The sequence below is a fragment of the Neolamprologus multifasciatus genome, chromosome 9 (genome assembly GCF_963576455.1).
Source record: "Neolamprologus multifasciatus chromosome 9, fNeoMul1.2, whole genome shotgun sequence".
Lineage (NCBI taxonomy): Eukaryota > Metazoa > Chordata > Actinopteri > Cichliformes > Cichlidae > Neolamprologus > Neolamprologus multifasciatus.
Window position 1 is genome coordinate 18,662,655 of NC_140447.1, and position 21,575 is coordinate 18,684,229.

General features: G+C 40.0%; 3 protein-coding genes across 3 annotated transcripts in view; 1 reads left to right on the forward strand and 2 right to left on the reverse strand.

The window, feature by feature from the left end:
• Nucleotides 1-3,726: 3,726 nt before the first annotated feature.
• On the reverse strand, nucleotides 3,727-9,126 carry mix23 (mitochondrial matrix import factor 23). Its single transcript, XM_085172755.1, has 5 exons — nucleotides 8,850-9,126; nucleotides 7,334-7,459; nucleotides 6,232-6,378; nucleotides 5,690-5,749; nucleotides 3,727-5,589 (listed from the first exon to the last, which is right to left on the reverse strand). The coding sequence occupies exons 1-5, from the start codon at nucleotides 8,898-8,900 to the stop codon at nucleotides 5,539-5,541; spliced, it is 435 nt and encodes a 144-aa protein (XP_085028881.1). The 5' UTR covers nucleotides 8,901-9,126; the 3' UTR covers nucleotides 3,727-5,538.
• Nucleotides 9,127-9,297: 171 nt separating this feature from the next.
• fam162a (family with sequence similarity 162 member A) lies at nucleotides 9,298-12,730 on the forward strand. The gene is made up of 5 exons (XM_085172754.1): nucleotides 9,298-9,505; nucleotides 10,437-10,535; nucleotides 10,917-11,028; nucleotides 11,548-11,656; nucleotides 12,074-12,730. Exons 1-5 carry the CDS (start codon nucleotides 9,463-9,465, stop codon nucleotides 12,188-12,190), a joined length of 480 nt encoding a protein of 159 aa, XP_085028880.1. The 5' UTR covers nucleotides 9,298-9,462; the 3' UTR covers nucleotides 12,191-12,730.
• Nucleotides 12,731-14,799: 2,069 nt separating this feature from the next.
• Nucleotides 14,800-21,575, reverse strand: part of kpna1 (karyopherin alpha 1 (importin alpha 5)) — a 6,997-nt gene continuing 221 nt past the window's right edge. Inside the window, exons 2-14 of the mRNA XM_085172752.1 lie at nucleotides 20,931-21,064; nucleotides 20,669-20,782; nucleotides 19,952-20,051; nucleotides 19,573-19,667; nucleotides 19,264-19,395; nucleotides 19,038-19,126; nucleotides 18,838-18,937; nucleotides 18,509-18,672; nucleotides 18,046-18,124; nucleotides 17,827-17,952; nucleotides 17,582-17,709; nucleotides 17,022-17,197; nucleotides 14,800-16,885 (exon numbers count right to left, since the gene is read on the reverse strand). Coding sequence (XP_085028878.1) covers nucleotides 16,698-16,885; nucleotides 17,022-17,197; nucleotides 17,582-17,709; nucleotides 17,827-17,952; nucleotides 18,046-18,124; nucleotides 18,509-18,672; nucleotides 18,838-18,937; nucleotides 19,038-19,126; nucleotides 19,264-19,395; nucleotides 19,573-19,667; nucleotides 19,952-20,051; nucleotides 20,669-20,782; nucleotides 20,931-21,056 — 1,617 coding nt within the window. The 5' untranslated portion in view covers nucleotides 21,057-21,064 and the 3' untranslated portion in view covers nucleotides 14,800-16,697. The remainder of the gene's footprint in view (nucleotides 16,886-17,021; nucleotides 17,198-17,581; nucleotides 17,710-17,826; nucleotides 17,953-18,045; nucleotides 18,125-18,508; nucleotides 18,673-18,837; nucleotides 18,938-19,037; nucleotides 19,127-19,263; nucleotides 19,396-19,572; nucleotides 19,668-19,951; nucleotides 20,052-20,668; nucleotides 20,783-20,930; nucleotides 21,065-21,575) is intronic.

The following is a 21,575-nucleotide window of genomic DNA, read 5'->3' on the forward strand; positions in this document are numbered from 1 at the left end:
CCCTCCTGTGTTCAGTGGTACATTGTCTTATCTAATGCAAGTTTAACACATTAAAAGCCTAATTTATCACTCAAAACAGCTTTTTAAGACATTTTAGCACAAACTCAAACTATTGTGGGGATTAAAGAAACAATAAATGTGTCTGGATCATCCCAGTTTCTGTTTTTAACCTCGTTAAACCAAGTTTACATTTTCCTCTAAAGGGGCTGCAACACCCAGCTGCACAAAACCTTCACTTTTCTTTCACTCTTTGAATATTTTTCATTTCTTACAATCAGAATTTTCCAATAGATTTGTAGAAGAAAATTATTTTTCTTTCATGCATCACCAACTGAACCTTTTATGTAAACGTTTCAAGTTGCAGCCTAACCTCATTTAATTTTGCTTAGCAAAGTACTTTTCAACTCTAATAATTAGTAAGAGTATATTTCTTATCATCTATTGGTCATCTCACCTGATAAACTTCAATGAACATTATAACACAGGAGTGATTGTCTCTAAAAATGGGCTCCTGCACGCTTGCAGACATTTTTCCATCACAACTTATGGATGATGAATGATTTGATTAAAGCTGTGAAAACATTACTGATAACCTTCATGTGATATTACATTAAAGCCAATTTTCTATTAATATCAGGAACTTTTCTACCTGACCTCTGACCTTTGAGCAGCAGTGTGTACTGTATGTTTGTATGTAACTGTATCTGACCTGGATTTTATCACCAGTTTCAAATACGAATTTTCTTTAAAGTGTGTCTTTAAATACAAATGAAGTTCAACTTTAGCAAGGCTGATGGTAAACTGGCCCTAACAAGTCCACTTTATTGCGTGCTCATTGACTTTCTCCTATCAGAGCTGTTTAACAAGCCCACTTGATACATGCTGATTAATCTATCACGCGTATCAGTGGCTCATGGTTGCTTAAAGCCTATGTCTGAACTTGAGCACAGAGGCAGAGCATCATTCAATCCTTGAATCCCATCATTCAAGGATGACAAACTCCACTTTCTCTGCATCAAGACAGCTCATAACTTTTTAACAGTGTCTCTCTGTCCTCATACTTTTATATATTCTTCTGTAATAGATAACTATACGCTATCATTGCAATCTACACTACAGCTCAAAAGTTTGAAGTCAATTTTCACCTGGTTTATAAACATGTGATCAGTTCACACATCAGTGTCTTAAAAACGCTCATTTTTTAGCTGTGTCTATCATCAAAAATTGAGTTGATTGCAAACTCTCCCTAACAAGTTCACTTTTTTGCGTGCTCATCAATCTCCTCTACAGCTCAAAAGTTTGAAGTCAGTTAGAAACGTCTCTTTTTCTTAAAAAAAACAAGATTATTTTCATATTCTGTAAATTAGTTGTGAATGCAAATAAATATTATTGCTTAAAACTTGCATTGATCACCAATTATGATTGATGTTTGATAAAATAATAACTGGTGTATGGATTACAACAATAATAGCGAGTGTGTAGATTATATTACCTATCCTCAGTTTATCACATTAAATCTCAGCCTACTGGTGACCCAGCATTTTTCAAAATACAACCGCGCTTACCAACATCATTTTTTCAAGTAATATAAAAATCAATTTTATTTATTACCTTTTTAAACATCTGATTTTTCTTTCTAATGTCATTAAAACAAATTTGCACATTTGTATAACAACAGATCTTTTAAGCTTTCAGTTTATTTCTCAGTGTGACACATAGATTTGTTTTCGTCTCTTTCAATAAGAAAGTCAAATCTTCAAACCCTAAAGCAATCTTTGTTTCTTTCAATCATTCCAATATTTTTCATCTCCTGTTAATTGCAGTTAACCAGGGCTTAGCTACTCTGATCTACAGTGATTTTGGGGGTGTGGATTTGTTTTTCACAGGTGCAGAGCCTTTTTCTACAAAATTACGAACAAACTGCATTTTTTAAAATTACCATTAACATTAATGTAAACTGACAAGTAACTCAACATGTGACACAGTGATCAGTAGAGAAGAAATAAAATAACCCATTTCAAAATTTCTACTTCAGATCAAAATTATTGTTTTGATTAAGGAAACAGTAAATTTGGCCTCGTTATTGTTCTGATCCTCCAATTTTCCCTTTCCAATGTGAATAAATAAAATTCAACTTTTGTTGTTTTTTAAATCAAAGCAGATGCACACCCAGATATTTCTTACAGTAAGAATCCTCCAACAACCTTTCAAAAGAAACATTTTTTGTCTTTCCTCAATTTTGTGACCAACTGAACCCACAAACCTGAAGCTCCAGACCCCAAACTAACCAAATGTAATGTTTCCTTAATCAGCACAGTAATTTTTAACTCTTTGTGTGTTATGTTTACTCACAGTTTTGATGCTTGCTTCTTTGACTTGATCCACGATTAGCTCTCCACCATCGCTCTGCTGTTTTCTCTCTCCTCATGCTTCTCCTTCATGCGTCCTGTCCTCAAATATAATCCAACCTGCCTCCTTGTTTCCTCCTTTACTTGTATTTGCAAAATATCCAGTTAAATTAAGAGAAATCCATAAAAAGTTTTCCTGCTTCAAAAGCTCTTCCAGTTGCCTGTCTTCTTGTCCTCTTTTAAATGTACATTTTTCTACATTTGTATTTATTTGACTTCATATTGCCATGACAACAGAGCACAGAGCATCATGGTAGATTAGGGCAGGTGGTTCTGTCCTCTGCAGAAATGCTGGTGTTCCATAGTGATGTAAAAGTATGTTAATAATCTTTAAACAGACACTCACTGATCCTGTAAGAGCAGGAATTTAACTACAAACCCTCACAGTCCCCATCAGTATCATTCTTTCTGCTCTGCAGCAATGGTCACAGTGGCTGCTTTAAGTATGTTTGCCCCATAGAAATCCACTGATGTTCAGTGAGTCCCTTTGACACATATTTAGACCTTCATAATTTTCAGGGTCCATGAGTGTTATATCTCCATCTCATCCTAAATATTGTACCAACATGTAAAAGACAATTAATTTTAATTTAAACTCAGGCCTCTAAATCCACGTCCAGGTTTGGGTGACTACTTGGATTAGGGGAGTATTATTTAGAGCAATGTTTGTCACTTTGGTTAATTGCTCAACTCAGGCCGTTTTTGTTTGGTCTTTTTCTAACTGAACTTTCACATTTCACATGCTAACTGAAGCCTGTAGAGTCTGAGATGTAGCTCTTTTGTTTTCTGTATTGTACAGTCTGACTTAGGGATGAATTTGCTGAGATTGGTGACTGTGTTGCATGTTTTGAATAATCTTAAGCTGATAGTAAATGAAAAATACTATAAAAAGCTGCTGTGGTTTTAATTTTCCAAGAGAGCTGCACATAATGCAGAGACGAGCGCACGGGGGATATCCAAATTCTAGGAAGGCAGCCTGCTGCTGTACACAGGTGGATTCTTCTCAGTCATAGTTCTTAACAACTTGACTGTTTTCTCAAACCACACTGAGTGCTGTTTCCATTTTGGGAAGTCTACTCATTGGTGTAGGCAGCTCTTCAAATTCCTGAACATCCTCGGTCTTCAACACACTACAAGCATTTCATCTCTCTTGACTCCAGGTTCATGTTGGTGGACCCAGTTACCTTCATCTAGACCTCATTCAATTGTTGATTCCTTGAGTCATGAAGTCGTATTTCTCATAGACAATGTGAATTCGTGGTTTTATTGACATGAAGTAAATGTCATTGGTGGGAGAAAAAGTTGATATTTAATTAAACCTGAAAAGTGCAGAAAAACTCTTGGTGGATTTTACATCAAAAACATTGATTCTTCAAAGTTTATATTTTCATATTAGGTCATGAATAATCAGAAAAAGAGAAGACGCCCATGCCTCTCATTACAGAAGCATAAACATGACACGGAGAAAAATTATAAAGAGACAAAATAATCACAGCAGCAGGTGACTGTGCTGGATCTCACTGAAAAAAGCTGAACCGACAAATCGAACTGTATGTAGAGATGTATGTAGACAATACTGAGAGCAGCAACATGACACAGACGAAAAGAGCACATGTAGCATATTTTTATTTATGGTGCAATGTTGCAGAGTGCAAAGATGTTGAAAAAAAATATGCAAAAAATAAGTAGTTACTATATAGAGAGTATATACATGAGGATTACAGTGCCCTGTAGCGCTCTGTTGGACTGCTTTGATGTTAGTGTCTATATTGGATGATTGAACGCTGCTGAGTAAGGTGAGCAGGAATAATGGAGATGGGCTCCTCCTGAAGTCTGCTGTCATCTGTACTGTTTTGCACATATTCTGTTATTCTTGTTTGCAGAATGACAATCCCAGTACCTTCAGCAAATGTTTATGACTTCTCTGCAAGTCTTTTAACATACAGCACAATGTTTTTATTTTTAACTGGCTGTGTTCATCATCTGTGTGGTTTGTTCAAAGAAAATTTGAGAATTTATGTTCATAAAAGTAAGAAGGGTTTCAAGAAATATCTGCATCAGCCTAAAAATGTTTGAAAACACAGCTCACAGGAGTAAATATATTTGCTTGCTTTATTTCTGAAATTTTAGAAAAAAAATCTACTCAAGTATTTTAAGAGGAGGAAGACTCAGCTTTTATTAAACCAACAATAATTAATACCATTAATACCCGTTTGTGATCAGGTGGGGCTCTCCAGTGGAAATGAAACAAACTGCAAGTACTGAACTCCTGGAGCTTGTGTGATCACTCTGCTGACAGGAGGCTGAGACAGACCACTGCAGTGCTTCTGTTTATTCAGTCGGGAAACAGTGATCGAACGTGTCAGCCATGACACCAGGATCAGTCACACGTCCTCCGTGAAATAGAAGTTTTAGTCCTTTCCTTGTTGAGAGATCTTTACATCTCTGATAATCAGAGAAAATGATCAGATCAAGGCAGAAGCACTCAAAAGTAAAATACCAACGTACGTAGTGAATACAGCTCCTGTTGTTAGTACAACAGATCACGTTTAACAACGACGACTTAGTTTGGAGGATTGGCGATTTCTTATAAGGTACACTTGAGGCAGATGGAAGTGTCGTTCTTTTTGCTGGTGCTTGGTACCAAATCAAATTTTTGGACAGACAGATTTTTGACACCGTGTGAAAAGTTAAGGAATGATCAAAGCTTGTAGATCTCATCCTGAGGGATGGACTGATGAAGACTCGTCCAAAATGTCACAGTAATCCATCAACCCAGCAGTTGTTGAACTGATGAAGACAGTGCATAGTAAACATTTGAATTCAATACATGTAAAAAGGACGTCTAAGGTCTAAATAATTTCAAACTCAGACAACCATTTGACTCCATTTTTAAAAAACTCTTTTTTGTACAATAATTTTGTCTTGGAAGAAGCACACGGGCGACTGTTTTACAATGATGGTAAATTAATACAGTAATAACACTGGAATATATTTGTGTGTCAGGGAAGAGGTCAGAGATGTCTGGGTGGTGAACAGCCTGCAGCGAGGACTCAGCAGCAGTTCACAGTTTCAGCTCCAGCCTGGATTTAAACCTCGAGTGAAAGAGCTCCTTTCCTGAAGCAGGACTTCATTTCACCTTTGGAGGCGTGTAGTGGATTCTGCACCTTTCGTTGAAAACCTGAACCGAGGAAACGTCAGTAAGTAACACATGATAACGACGGCTCATTTATGCGTGACTGTAGGACGAGTCAGTGATGAGAACAGCGAGCAAACTGTACCTTCAGACTTCTGTCATTTACAACTTCTTCAACGTTCAGCTCTGACTGCATCAGCTTTAACTGGGGACAGGAAAAAAAACAAAGTACTTCTATTAATATTTTTGCTCTAATAAGATAACAAGGTCTGTTTATTCAAATTTTGAAAAAAAAGAGAAAAAAAAAGAGAAGGATTATATTTCCTCAGTGGTTACTTGATGCATTTAGCCCTGCAGGTTCAGTCAGCTACAGCAGGTTTCATCTATATTTTCAAATTTACCATTTCAAATTTCAAGCTTTTTTCAAGTTTAAGATATTTGTTGGACACAGTGGATTCAGTGGAGATAGCTGCTAAACTTACAACAACAATGAAGCAACAGATCCTTATTTGTATTCCTTTTAATGGGCAAAAACTACAGAAACACAGAATCCTACATCTCCCATAATTCAACTGAACAGCTATAGACAGATTTAAAGAAAAAATGACAAGAAAACTACATTAAGAATGTGTAAAAAAAACAAAAAAACAAAAAAAAAGACATGGAATTTTTATAGACAGGACTTACTTTGGTTTGCTCCTTCCTGAGCTGTTTGATTAGTGCCATGTTTTCATTGTCTTTTGCTCTTTGCTCACGCAGCTGTCCCACCACCTCTGATGTCTGAGCTATACAAGCCTTGATAGCTTTGTCTCTGCTAAGATGAGCCTCCATCATCTGTGAGAAAACAGAAATACACACGCACACATGAGATTAATATTTCTGCATGCCTTCACAGACTTCATGCCAGCTTTCTTGTCTGTTCAGATTCTTATGGCTCCTGCAGCAAAGACTTTGGAGGACAACAGCTGATTCTCACACAAGACAATTATTCAGATATGGATGACGCTGCAAAACATGCACCAATTCTGAAACAGGGATGCTTCGCACACATATACCCGGCAGCACCGCATTTCCAAAGTAAGCAACTATGACTAGCATGCGACCAGATGTGGATTATGACGTCAAGCTCTCTTCCTGAGTTTTATGGCACTGAACGCTGGTCTGTGTGGACCCTTATTTTGCCATATTGTTTGTAATCTTTTACTTCTTTGAATACAAAAATGTCATTAGTTGACAATTTTATCCAAAATTTGGAAACTGTCATAATTAGAGTATGAATCCTTGAGTTTTGTTAAGCCACAGTAACCTTTGGCTTATCACCACATGTGCATTAGAGGGCCACACCTCCCTCAGCGTCATTTTACTTCACTGGAGTTCTTCAGGTGCTTGCTCACAGGGGATCGTCTGATTACTGAGGTTTTCTCTAATATTGTGGTGTCTTTACCTTGAGGTGAACGCTGTTTTTTGAAATGAAACTGAACTTAAATGAAAGACTGAATTTGAATCAGTTCATCCCTGACTCTATGTGAAGATTTAAGGCAAGTTTAAAGAGGCTGCTTGAAATTGTTTCTCAGACACTTGATGTTAGACAGACTTCTTAACAGGTCCCCTCTGCACCTCTCCCTGCCATTGCGTTACATAACCAAACTGCCAGGTGTTATGTTCACTGTTTAAAATATGCCATTTATTTATTCTGTATTGTTGTGGTAACGTTTTTGTTGTTTGTGTGGCAATGACAATAATGGGAATTTGAATTCACAATGTGGTGAGACCTGGTGGTCACACTCACAGATTCATAGAGCTGTTTGCAGGTTTGTGTGGCATCCACTTTGCCTGAGAAGGAGACTGTGGGCACGGTGGTGTTCAGGGCATGGACAATGCGGTCATCTATAGTGCGCATCACCTTCAGTACCTCCTGAAATAACACACAGAAGTACACAAAGAGAGTCAGCAGCTTTACATCAACTAAAATGAAATACATTTGTAACACGATATGCTGTCTTTTGTCTCATTAAGATGGAATCAGATTTAAATCTCATACGACTGTATCCCCCACCCAAAAATGGTGGTTCAAAACAAGTTGCTTCCTTAAGGAAATAAGTTCATGTATCTTGTTTATAACAGAGGGCAAGATGGCAGGCAAGATTAACAAGGCTCATTTAGCAGCTGATATACTTTTAAGGAGAGATCCAAACATCTTTAGCCTGCTACCATGAGAGAAATACAGGTTTAATATAAATTTGAACCTGTTGAACCCAGAGATAAATATAATTTACATATTTGTTCAGCAAAAAGGTAAAGGGTTAATGTAATATTCTGTGCTCACAATGCTGTTTCCACCGCTTTCCTTATATGGCCATCTGCTATTGGAACAGCATGCCGCAAAGTGTAGACAGTGGGGTGGGGGCATTGCATCAGCTCTAGGAACACACTTTCTTAACTGTGGTTTAGATGCTTTGCTCGCCAAACAAACAAACTGACAGCATGAATGATCATCTCCAAAACCACCTAGAAAAAGAAGCCAAACTTCTAAATCTTCAAATTTAATGTTAGAATAAGAGGCAAGCTTACATGTAACTAAAAACAGGGCTTTCCCCCTTAATTTCTACAAGCTAACTCTACTTCTACAAATGGTTTACTCATAACAAAGTAAAATAGCTTTGGTCTGTACCCTCCGTACTCTGAGAGGACTTCTGAGTGAAAGAATCTGAAATATGTACCTTTCCCCCCAAATGGGATTTTTTTTTTGTGAGCAGTAATGCATGAGGCTCTTTTTTAACCAGATACAGTTGTGTGTATTCTGGCATCCGCACATAAAAAGATAAGTGCTGCCCTTCTGCTGGCTTGCAAAAGCTGACCAATCAGAAGAAAGAGTGCTTTTGCCGCCTGGAGATAGGCGCTAAAATGACTTTCCAAAGCCTCATAAACAGCCTATATGGAATAAATAAATGTACGTGTGTTAGTTATGAAATATGCAAAGCGAGTTCAGTGAGGTTCTAGCATAAAAATATAAATCTACAAAATAACACAATATACCAAAGCATGACATCTATAAGTAAATTATGCCAGCTTAAAGAGTCAGTTATTAAAGGCTGTATTGGTATGTTGATCCACATACTGAAAGCTCTGAGTACTGTGCCTCCTTGAACTCGTGCAGGTCTTTAGTAATCAGGAGGGTCACCAATTCATTGGCTCTCGCGCAAAATAAACAGCGCGGCAAACGAACTGCGGGGGAGGCGGTGATTCGACTGGCCGTCGGTGCGTGATCGGCCTGCACGGATCAATTAATCAGTCGTTAACGTTACCTGAAACATTGAATAGTCCTCACAGTTTAAACTTCCACCGGGCGCCGCCATAGTGGACTGCACTGGTCCTTCACCAGGATCACTGGTGGTGGAGGTGGCTGTCCAAGAAAGTGCCTGCACGGAAAGGCTTTAATAATGCCTAAATGCTATTTATTTGTTTTTGCCGCATTCACAAATTAACATCTGCCGCACGTATTAACGCAAAGTGAATATATTAAAATAGATAAAAATGCAACTATAGTGGATAGCGCCATTTATACTAATACATTTTCCACTTGTTCTTCTCAACTTTAGCTTAACTTCCAGCAGCCCTGTTTGAGACTCCTAATAATTCAACCACAGCGAAAGCAACCTAGCGAACCTAGCGAAAGCAAAGACCCAACCACAGCCACAGGGCTGTCACTGTCACTACCCGATCCGTATGGACGCTGTCCAAATGGCATAAATACGGGCCCTAGCTTGTTTCTTTTGATCAGTCACACGACACAGCGTCCTATCTGACGGTCCTGTTAGCTGTTTGACTTTCAGTAGCTGAGGAGTGACTGACAGATTTCCAGCGCACTTCAATGGCTTTTTAGAGAAACTGGACTTTGTGTATTCAATCAGCAAAAGCATGAATTTCATCAGATCCCGCATTTCCATCGGCAGCCTCCTCGGTTCGTATAGCTAACTTGAATTTCTGTGTTTTCGTTGCGTAATAAGTCGCTTGAATACTCTCTAATCCGATGCTTGTTGATGTTATTTGGTTATAAATTCAGCTGTGAGTGAGTTCTGGACTCGGTTATAAATAAATGTTTGATGCTTTTTCGAGGTCTTGCATTTGTTGAAATGGTGTTTGTGCTTGTGGCAGTAAAAGCAGTTTGTGTAAATTGGTGCGTGGTGTCTCGGTAAATTATCCCATTAAAAACACTTGACCTAGTTAACTTGTTGTATTATCATTATACGCTATTCGGGCCTGGTTAACCAGGCACTCCTGCTTGGTATGAACAGTGTCTATAATTGAAGATGTTCGTAGTCGTGGTTTGTTTCTTTGTTTGTAAGTAAAATTAAACAGTTGTCAGTTTTAGGCCCTTCAGGTGTGATGATTTCTGTTTTTGTGTCATGTAGTACTCAGTTGTGTCCAATTTAGGGCTTTAGATATAGATACTTTATTGAGCCCACAAGGAAAATTGTTTTTGTATCAGGAGGATAAAGAATAACGGTATATAATAAATGCACAACTTAGTTAAAGTGCTATGTCCTATATATATATACAATTGTGTGATTGATAGATAGCTATCACACGATTGTAAAAATAAATGAATAAAATGAGATTAAGTTGGGGTAAATGGTAATACTTTGATTTCTCATGAAGAGATTTTTCCCAGCGTAATTAAAGAGCGTAATTTTATTTTGAGCCTTTTAAGGGCTGTTCTCAAATGTGTAATGCTAAAGTTGTGATTGGATGATGAATTAATTCCTGCAACACGTTACTAATTTTCTTGTTTAACTATTTAATTTCTTTTTTCAGTAGCATCAGCTAGTTCTATCGTCACTAATGTGACTTCCTGCTTTACTCGATGTGATACTAGTTCTGTATCTAAACAGGTCAGAGGAGACATGTGCTGCAGACATGGAGCCACAGAGGGATGTGCAATAAACTGCAGGAGACCAAAGCGGAGTCCCCACCTGCAGCACCAGCACATGGTAGGGTTTGAACAACAGATGAGCTCAAAAGTCATCATAAGACAATGCACAATATTTACTGATGAACCTGAAAAAACTAAATACCAGCTTCTAAATTTGAATTTGAACTTCTAGGTTTTCATATAAATGTGTGGCATGACTTTAATGTGAAAAATGCTACACTCATAGTGACGTAAGAGTATTCTAAAAATGTTGACTTTGTTCGTTACAGGGTATTTGTGATGGCTAAGTATGTGACTTTTTTAAATCCCAAAAGACTAAGAGGGACACAGGAAGTGAGGTCGCAGTCTGCAGGTCATGATGTGAATCTCTGGCTTTTTGTTCAGGAAGCACGTGGGGTTGCAGTCTTCATTATAATGCATGCTTTGTTAATTCACACAGAGCCACGTCCCGCATTCAGACTTCCAGGCTACAAGCCCTCAGATATGGACAAGAAGATGCTGATCTGGTCAGGGCGCTTCAAGTCAGCAGAGCAGATACCAGAGACTGTGTCGTAAGTAGCCTTTTCCTGTTTATACCAGACCTTCCGGCACACCGCAGTCCCACTGCCTCTGTCACATTCAGTTAAGTTACATCACAAGAACAGGGCTAACTAACAGGATAAGCGGCGGCACAGCGTGTAGCTGGTCCTCAGACAGCTGCAGTTCAAACAAGCCTTCTATTGGTGACTGGAGAGGATTATCTTGGCATCGGGGCTGGGATCACATCTGATCTGCTGCTGCGATGTAAAAACCTGAATGGCAAGCTTATAAACAGAAGCCCTCCTATGTCATGTACTCAAAGCCCCAGTATCCAAAGCAAAATGTGTGAAGGATCCAAGAGACTATCTGCTGACAGTCACCAATGCTGCTATAACTGGAACAAAAGGCCCCGTAAATATCATGCTGCTGCGCTGATCCTCAATAACAATAACAAGATTAAATGCTGAACCATTCTTATGTTTCAAGCCTACTTTTGAGCCAAGAAAACATTTCCTAATGAGTGTTCATGTGTACATGTGCTTCTTCTACAGGTTTGAGATGATTGACGCTGCCAGAAACAAAATCAGAGTAAAGGCTGCCTACGTGATGATGGCTGCCACGATAGGAGCTTGTATGGTTATGGTGTTTCTGGGCAAAAGGGTAAGAATGGATGAATGGGTCTTGCATGAAATTTTTTTTTTTTTCTCTTTTCAACTTCAGTAACTGTCAACAAGGACAGACATGTCATCACTGCTGTCCAATAATGTAAAAGAGCAGGTTTAATCCTGCCTTTTCACATAGACTCATCTACGTCATGTTATGAATAAACAGAGCAACGACTTGCAATTAAAAGTTTGGTCACAAAATGTCCCAAAGTTCACAATGTGACATTTCAACCTATGTTTAAAAAAAAAAAAAAAAAAAAGGATATCAAAGCAGAAAATGTATCACAATTTTTAGTCCCCTGCAAGAATTTTAATAATTAGTGAGTAATTCAATTCTCACTGCTTTATTCATGCATCTGTATTTTCATTCACATTTAAATAATGCCACATGTATTTTCCTGTTTTTCTGCAGGCTCTTGCCAGGAAGGAGACCCTGACGGCACTAAACATCGAGAAGAAAGCCAGATGGAGAGAAGAACACCAGAAACCAAGCGCAAGTGCCATTGCCCTGTCTGACAAGGCTCAGTGATGGAAGATGACTCATTCAGACACGCTCATTCTCGAACCCAAGTCAATAGCACTTTCTGTGTATACCACAACTTCTCCAGTCCCAACCTTTGGAGGTGTAGTGCAACCAAAAAAATATCAGCAGTAAATTCTGAGTAGTGCTTTTGCAACAAGGAAATTGGCCTTAACAATAGTTTTGCAATAATTGAGTACCTGATGCAAAATGTATCTACTTAGTGAATGTATATAAATAACAGGGTTACAAAGTGGCACTTGATTAATGGCACAAGCCATTATTTTGGTAGTGGCATTTCGTTGTGTCAGACCAGTGGAAGGTTTATTGCAGGAAGGTGCAATTATGCCTTGTGAAAACATTGTCTTTTCCCTTTTTGTGGAACATTAAGTAGCTGATTGGATGTGACTTGTTCACCTGTGCAGTGGGCTGTCTGTCCTGATACCCCTCTAACTGGGCTTCTTATTTCATGGCCACTATGATGTGCCATCTGTGTTTGTATGTGGTGAGCACCAAAACTAGTTCAATAAAGCAGTGCTTCTATAAAAATGTGCAGTGCAATTTAATGACCCCTGGTTTGGGCACCTTCCAAGGCTTTTGGAAGGCTTATTTCAGGAAATATTCACCATTTGTGACCAATACCGCTTTTAATTTTAATTTATTTTTTTGCGGCTATCTTTACTAAAGTTTGGGAGGGTAATTTGGATACTATGGTATATTATTTTCCCTGCAATATCGTCACAAACTATACTGCTTAAAAAACTTAAAGGACCACTTTTTAATCAGCGTATCACTTGGTGAGAAAGATTGGATTGATCTCTCCTGGCTTACCTCTCATTGGATGGGTGGTAAAAGGTCTATCATCATGGGTGAAATGATACAGAGTCCTATAATATAGTTTAGCTGTATGTGCTTTCGCCAATAGTAAATCTTTGATTAACAAAAGTTGGAGCAATGAAATTATTCTACTACCTGCCTTTATCTTTTACTGCGATTGGTGGGTTTGTGCGTGTGCATGCATGTGCTTATGTGCTGCGGTGGTTCTTGCACATGCAGGGTATGTAAACATGGCACACGGCTAGGATGACTAAGCACTGAGTGAGGTTGAGTGTTTTTTGTTTGGTTTTTTTTTTATAATTTTTGACTTTTTCTCTGCTCATTTTCCTGTGTTAGATCATAAATTCAACAGGATTTTGGCCTCTGCTTCTCTCCCATTCGGTTATATATCTACACAGAAGATAAGTGCGTCAAGGGCCAAGGTGTGGTCATTCTCTCTAATCTCGGTCAAAGATTAGAACTAGATCAACATTAGCATTGACTATAAAATACTGGAATTGGCAGGTCCACCACTGGCGACCTGTGATTCTTCCAGATGAGAGTAGATACACCCTGAGCACATGTCACAGACTTGAAAAGGCCTGGAGAAGCAGTGGAGAGCATAATACTGTCTGTAACACTGTTCAGATGAACATTTTGGTGGTGGGTCAGTGATGATCTGGGGAGCCATATCCATGCAGGGAGGCACAGACCTCTACAGACAGGGCAACAACACCCTGACTGCCATTAAGTTTCAGGGGGTTGCTTTCAGCGCCTACACTGGTACCGTGGATCCTGGTTTCACCCTGGTGCATAACAACACCTGGATTCATGAGGCGAGAGCATACAGGCAGTTCCTAGTGGATGAATGTTCAACCTTAAGAGTATTTAAAACAGATTTATAACCAAAAACTACTCTGTCACTAAGCACAAATTAGGAAATGTCTGTGATGCACCCACTCAATTTAAAGTCCTTAAACAACTTTGTACTCCACTTGCATCCAAATGTAATCCTTCCTGGCTCTGAAAACACATGGAAGCAGCCAAAATATTAATAAAAGTAAAGCTTTAAAAAGTAGCTGCTTTCCGAAGCTGCATCCTTTAGGGGTTACCACAGATCATCTGCCTACATCTCATCCCATCGATTAGCATCCTTTTTGGTCCTCCTTCACAACAACCATAAATCTTTCTATGGTCTTCCTCTTTTGCCTGGCAGCTCCATATCCATTCACCATCCCTGCTCTGCACATGTCCAAACCATCTCAGCCTTGCCTCCAAAACCATTGACCCTTGACCTTCTGATGTACTAATTTTTAATTTTGTCCATTCTGGTCCTAGCATCCTCAGCTCAACCACCTCCAGCTCAATCTTCTGTCTATTGTCAGTACTACTATTTTCAAACCATACACAACAGCAGGGTCTATTATCTTGTAGATCTTCTTTTTTACTCTTGCAGCCATCTGTCGCAAATCACTTCAAACGCTCATCTCCACCCACTCAACCCCACCTGCACTGTCTTCTGTTTTGAATGTTTGAATCCACCTTCACTACCTTTCCACCCATCGCCCTCTCACAGCCACAGATGTATGGATTCTGTGTGGCTCCTACTGACTTTAACCGTGCAATCAGAGTGATGTCACGGTGGCTTCGGCTATCTTTTAGCATTTATGATTCTAGCATGCTTTGATATAATGACACGGAAAATAATTAGTTGCTGCCTTAAACTGAAGGAAGCAAATCTAATGAAAAAAAACAAAACAAAAAGACTCAGTGACTATAATGAAACCGATTAAACGTTGTAGTTCATGAAACAACTTTTATGCAAATGGCATAACAGGGGACAGATGCACAAACCCAGTACAACAAACAGTAATGAACACGTAGAGCTGGTCATCTTTTGCTAAGATTTTGACAAAAATAAGCAATGTAAAGAGGACTTGGTAAACAAACATTCAGTTTTGCTAACTAAGGTGATCACCGGGGTTTTCAAGTTTTAATCTGGATTTTTCTTTAAATTATGTGGAAGGATTTCTGTAGAATAAGGATTATGGCACCATCAGCTACATGGCAGATGCTAAACCCCAAATTAAAAAAACGAAATAAAACACTTTTTATTGAAAATAAGACCAACTGTGGGCCTAATAGCTGGCATACTGTATGTTTCTGATTTGGCATGATCAAATTTAAAAAAAAAAAAATACCTGAACACATATTTGAATGTTATGTTTTACACAGCTAACAGCTAAATGGCCAATTTTCAAAATGCTGTCTGATTGGTAGAGGTTGCTTTGTCAGAATAAGAGTTCTTCTAGCTTTGCTGAGGCACCATGATCCTCGAAAGCGTGTGCTAACATTTTCAGTCCACAAACTGCTCGAGTCTCTCTGGTTAAGGGCAAAACAGTGTAAATCCTTGTCATACCAGGAGGGGGGGGGACAATGATAAAGACCACCTCTTTGCACCTCGCATTTTTAGGAGGGAAGAGCCGTGTCATTAACCAATTACATAGCTAATGTATAAACTGTGGTCTATTGTCAATGAGCAGGCATCAGTCCTGAACTAAAGTGCTGCAAAAGAAATGAAATTATGGTAATTAAAAAAAAAAAAAAAATTCCCCACTGGTCTGCTGCTGGACAGAAACCAGGGTTAAATAGTCTATTTTGTCTTGTCCAAGTCTGTCCAGTTGTCTCAGTGCGTGGGAAGACTCCGGTTCCCATGATTCCATGGGGTTAATTCACGTCACACCAGAAGGCAGCAGGCAGTCTAAACTCTTCGGGATGGAGCCTGTGCAGGTGGAATAGTCCCATTACTGGAAAGAGGAATGCGTGATATGAGATCCAGGTGGGAATGCAAGCAGCCTGATTTGTCACCGAGGAGCTCCAACCTTCAGCAATTTCTAAAATTGTCCATCTGCGATCAGAGAGCAACCTTCACTCTTGAGTCGTGCCTTTCGTAGTGGTCAGATGAGTCTTTATTTTGGAACTAGCCATGTGGCCCAGTGTGGGCATTTCAGTCCAGTGACCACAGTCGAGTGTGCGGTCAACGTCTCATGGTCAGTCCAGTGTTTAGGTTCATTATTCTCAATGTGGATGGGAGGGGGGGTGTTATATATATATATATATATTAAAAAAAAAGAAGAAAGAAAGAAAATTAAATCATGTCCATGTTTGTCTGTCTCGAGACTCATTAATGCTTCAATCAGACAAGCAGTGCAGCCCAAATACTACCACTGACTCAAGAGCTAGCAAAAGCCAATCCTACAGGACCACAAAGAGGTTCTTTTATTGGGGATAAGCTGAGGAAGAATTCACCCCCCCAAAAAGCCCAACAAAAAAAATAGCAATAATGTGGGGATGGAGTTATAGGAAAAGTTTATAGCTGGAAATGTTGGGGCTTAACCACACAGGAGAGGTCCAGGTGCTGAGGGAAAAAATTAATTCAGCAAAAGACAGAATGAGTGAAACCTTGAACTGGCTGACAAGACTGCAGAATTCACCCGTGCTGGATGCATGAACAGAGCGTGCCCCTTTAATGGCATGCTTTTAATAATCATGATGATGATTAAACCTCTCAGACAATGAGAAGGGGAACAGGAGGGGGAGGCCGAGGTATGTCACCCTGGATCATGGCTGTGGGGACAGAGTGAGATGGGAGCAAAGGTGAGGATGAACGTGGAGCTCTGGGAAAAGGGAGGAATTAGCATTATAGCTGGAAGCCCTCCATCGGGGCCTCGCACTGCTGGAAGAGGAACTGCTGCTGCTGCAGGTCGACGGCTGGAGCCAAAGATGGATCCTCATCTTCAGTGTTGAAGTAGCGCTCAATCAGGTCAAAGGCTTTCTGGTAGATTTCCTGGTTCTCATGGCTCTGCAGGAACTCCAGTTTGTCCAGACCTGTAAAGATAAAAGGTGGAGAGTAGTGCTAAAATAGAGGCGGCACACTCCAGAAAATAAAAGATTAGCCAATGACCAGGGTTACTGACTAGTACCGTTACTTTCCTATTTCCTTCGTCCGGATTTAATTACTTACCATAGGCTTCCTCAATGAGTGCACAGTAGGGGTTGATGCCTCCTCCCCTCTTGGCCTCCAATTCTCCCAGTCGCAGGATGTTCTCCAGGCCATTTAGAGCCACCTGAACTATTTTGGAGTCCATGAGTGTGAGCAAGTCACACAGAGGTTTTATACACCCAAGTTCCACTAAGTGCCTGCAGATGGCAGCACACACACAGAGTAGACATTAATAGTCATTGAAGAAAAATACCTTTTTAAGAGGCAACATATTAATCAGTGAACACAGTGCACTGAAAGAAACGCAGACATGCAAGGCTACAAGCTGATTGGCAACTTCCCTAATCCCTCTGCAACTCACTGTCTTGAAAAATGATTCAAATAAACCTGTTTGAAGTCACATTTGCTACATATAATAGTATATATAGTCTTAAATGATACAACAATGAAAAACAGAAGTAGGTTTGTTTATAATGGAAGAGTCTGTATAATTTAAAATCAATGGCATCAGTTGACTTCTTCACTCAAGACACGTGTGACTATTATGGGTACACTGGCTGTATACTGTGCACAGTTTGTACCTGATTTGCTCTGCAGAACCCCCTGAGGTGGCATTGGTAATGGCCCACGCTGCCTCCTTCCTTGTGCGAAACTCTGCTACTTGCAGGATATTGATGAGCGGAGGCAGCAGACCTGCATCTATCACCATCTACAAGAAGTGGGAAACAATTCTTTAGAAGCTCCAATAGTTAGCTTTTCAATCTCAGGGAAGAAAAAAAAAGGAAGCTTTTTTTTCTACGTTAGTCTGTAAGAATGCGCAGCACACCTGTATTTGTGCTCTGTTCCCTGCAGTGATGTTGGAGATTGTCCAACACGCTTCCTTCTTGATAGACTCCTTGGGACTGCTCAGAAGCTGAAGTAGAGACTGCAGTGCTGAACAGTTCAGAATCACCTAGAAAAATACCAAATGTTCACAGAGTCACAAACACCCATTTCCTTCTGCATAAGCTTTTATCACATCTGTCTGTTGTGATGCAGCTACCACCTGTGTCTGTAAATCATCTCCAGTGACTATGTTTCCAACAGCCCGCAGTGCAGGAGAGACCACCTTATAATCCACGTGTCTGGAACAAAAAGCAAAGTCTTAGTGTGAGATCATAGAGTTTTTTCATCAAGTTTTAGAAATGTTAAACCTCCAGTGTTAGGATGGTAGCAATAATGTTAAACCACTATTTGTTGTTACTTGGTGACAAATTAGAAGGGGAAAAAAAATGCAGTCTTAGTAAGGTCAACATGTGCTGTCAGAATACCTTTAATGCACCTTTGCACCCTTCCTCTACAAGATAACCTAATTCTTCCAGATGTTTCAGTCCTGTTAATTTATAGCACTCATGTGTTATTTGTCACTTTATGGGTATTTAACTAGAGTCCCAAGTGTTTCGCATACAATAAATCTCTTTGTAGAACAGCCTCTGAAAATATCTGTATGTGTTTGTTTTGGCTCTCACATCAGCAGTTCGACGAGCCTGCGACAGACTCCCGAGTCAATAACAGCCTGGATTTTGTCATTTGGGCCATCTGATAGGTAGGAGAGTGCCCAGCATGCGTCAGCTAGGATGTCCGTATCGTTTACAAACAGCAGCCAAGACAGCACGCTGAGACACGGAGACACCTGCAAGAAACAAAGGGACACATTCAGCAGGTGTAACTGTTATCCAGTTTAGCATATTAGTATCTTCATATAGCCTTTGACCTTGAAATCTGAGATACGATGTGCCTTTAAGCAGTCTAAGAGGTGTGCAGTTACCATAGTGATGTGTTTATCTTGGCAAATTACCTTAGTGAAATCTGGAGGTGGGTTCTTTCCTCTGCACAGGTTTGAGAGCGCCCACACTGCGTTCCTCATCATTGTTAGACGATTCTGTTTGGCCAATAACCTGCAAGAGGAAAATTTGACGATCACAATCAAAGTTGCTCTTTGTTTCCCCGTAGAGGCAACTTCAAAAGCAGAGAATGTAAGACTGAGGGGATACTTACTGCACCAGTGAGGGCAGTATGTTGCAGTCTATGACAAAGTCTCTGCATTCTGTGCTGTCTCCTGCTATGTTTCCCAAGGCCCACACCGCCTGAGGGGTGAAGCAATTATTCAAGTCAAACAATAAAACAACATGAAAAACTACAATTTTAATTAGTTTAAATTTGACCTCAACAAGCTGCCAGAGGTTAGTAGACACCAGGAAAGGTAAAAATGAAGCCTCCTCACCTGTTCCTGTACGTCCTCAAAATCCGAGCTGAGCATCTCTATGAATATAGGCACAGCTCCTGCCTGGATGACCACCCGTGTCTGGTGAGACGTACCTGAAGCAATGTTGGTCAATACCCACGCAGCCTCAAACTACAATCATATTTAAAATATATGAAGAAAGTTAGTGCACTGAACTCACAACACATGCAACTTTTTAGATACGATGGTGAAACAGGAAGAGCACATTACAAACAAACATGAGGGAGAAAAAACAAAAATCTACAAGCTTCAAATATAATCTAAAATTAGTTTTCTAGGAAAATGTACCTGCAATGTGCAGTTTTCTCTTCTTTTCAGAAACTCAACAAAGCGCTCTACCACCCCTGGAGTGGCAATGACTTCATCAATAGGTGGGTTGGGTTCTGCGTGTGAGGGAGGGTGAGGTGACGTAGCAACAATTAATACAGGCACACTTAACAGCATTACACCCCATGTAACATTCACTCCAGCCACACTGATATTGTGTAGTTCTGAATTTTGGGCAGCAGTTAACTGTGAGACAGAGTGGCAGATTATGCAGCTCAAAACAATGCTTTTGTCCTTGCACTGGGCCTCAACCAGTCATTATCCTTCCCTTGTTAGACATACTGAAACAAATGCAAAGACAGGAGTGGCTGTAATGGGCAAAGTTAAGAGTCCTGCTTACCTTTAGAAAGTAGTTTCCTAAAGCGCTGAGTACCTATTAGCTGCTGCTCAGGAGAGCTGGAGAAAATCATTTGAATCATGTCTTCAGAGATCACCCCACCCTGTGTGGCACAACAATGGGGATTTTTTAAAAACACATGAATTGCTGTCACAGCCGACTTGATGTGTGCAGTAAGTGATGCCATCTCATACGCCTGGATATCAGGAATCTTTTTGGTACAGTGAATTTTGTCAGTTGACAAGAGGGAAGCGTAACTACACTTTTGAATGTTTCACTTTCATTTTTGCCACTTGGAGCAGGGAGTCTGCTCAGTGGTGCTGAGAAAGCTGTAGCTCACTCCTCTTAAACATGCTTAGAGACAGTGCCCTTACTGATTAGAACTAAATGCATCACATAGGAATTTATGCAAATTACAGTTTGAGTGATTAAATGTAACTTTGCACACATCATTGTGGTCTGGTGAGGCGACAAACACACTGCACGGTGTGTGAAAGATTCAACATGCTATTTGTGTGACTAACTGCGTGTCAATGTCACTGCATGCATCAAAACTTGTGCTGTTTAGAACATGATACAGAAAAGCTCTTCTACAGCCTCCAGCCTGAGTTTTGCAGAATGACCCAAATATTCATTTAAACATAAAGCCAAGATTTTTAGATGCCATCTGATTACCAGAAAGGAGTGTATGTGTGACAGAGCAGACATATGAATTCTCACCATGAGTGGGTCCATGTTGTTGGCCTGGGACTCCAGATAGCCGCTATCAGCCATCCCATCCTCATCCAGGATGCCATCATCCTCCACAGTGGCAACATTTCTTCTCTTAAAAAGCTGCAACAGAAGGACAAATATGCATTTCCCTTCCAAAGCTAAATTGCTACAAACAAAGCATGGCCTCAAGTTTACTCCAAACACTGTCAGTATGTAATTTCAGGATCATTATGACGGTTTTAGTTGTACAGTATAACACTTTGCTTACTTGCTCATCCTTCTTCTGTTTACGGAGCTGCAGGCCTTCCTCTTCCCTCCTCCTTCTCATCTCATCTGTGTTGAGAGACTTATTCTTGTAGCTTTTGAGGCGTGCATTGTCCTTACCCTGACTCATTGTGCAGCCTGAGAAGAGTAGGAAGTCTATTATTTGGATATGCTTTGGAGCAAATCTTTCAAAGTTCCCAACTGAGAAACAAACCCTCTGTTTTTTTTTTCTTTTTTATTAAAACACCACCAACTGTACTGCAAAGACTAGCGAGACAGACATCAACTAACGTAGCCAACGCTGGCATAGCTACCGGTGTGTATCATTCCTCTCAAAAAAGATTGTTCAACAAACAGGGTCATGTAAGGATAGCAGCTAGCCTATTAGCTTCCTGTGGCTTGATGCTGCGTGGAAAGAAAGCATCGTTTTACCATCTACTGATCGGGGTCCAATATTTCCGTTGTCAACTCACAACTCGGACAAGCACAAGGAAAACCTAAAAGCACAAGTCCCCCGGAAGGGTACACTTGATCAGCTGGCTAATGTCAACGCCGCTCTTAGCCTCCTCTACTATCGAAAGCTAGCTGGCAGCCAGCGGCTAACTGCTGTAGCTAACGTTAGCTTAGTACCAAAATCCAACATTAGCGT

Coding starts and splice junctions, on each gene's coding strand:
- mix23 (XM_085172755.1), bottom strand. CDS start 8,900: ATGGCGGCGCCCGGTGGAAGTTTAAACTGTGAGGACTATTCAATGTTT. Junction 7,460..8,849: donor AGGACTATTCAATGTTTCAG/GTAACGTTAACG, acceptor GTGTTATTTCAG/GAGGTACTGAAGGTGATGCG. Junction 6,379..7,333: donor GCAAACAGCTCTATGAATCT/GTGAGTGTGACC, acceptor GTTTTCTCACAG/ATGATGGAGGCTCATCTTAG.
- fam162a (XM_085172754.1), top strand. CDS start 9,463: ATGAATTTCATCAGATCCCGCATTTCCATCGGCAGCCTCCTCG. Junction 11,029..11,547: donor CAGATACCAGAGACTGTGTC/GTAAGTAGCCTT, acceptor CTTCTTCTACAG/GTTTGAGATGATTGACGCTG. Junction 11,657..12,073: donor TGGTGTTTCTGGGCAAAAGG/GTAAGAATGGAT, acceptor GTTTTTCTGCAG/GCTCTTGCCAGGAAGGAGAC.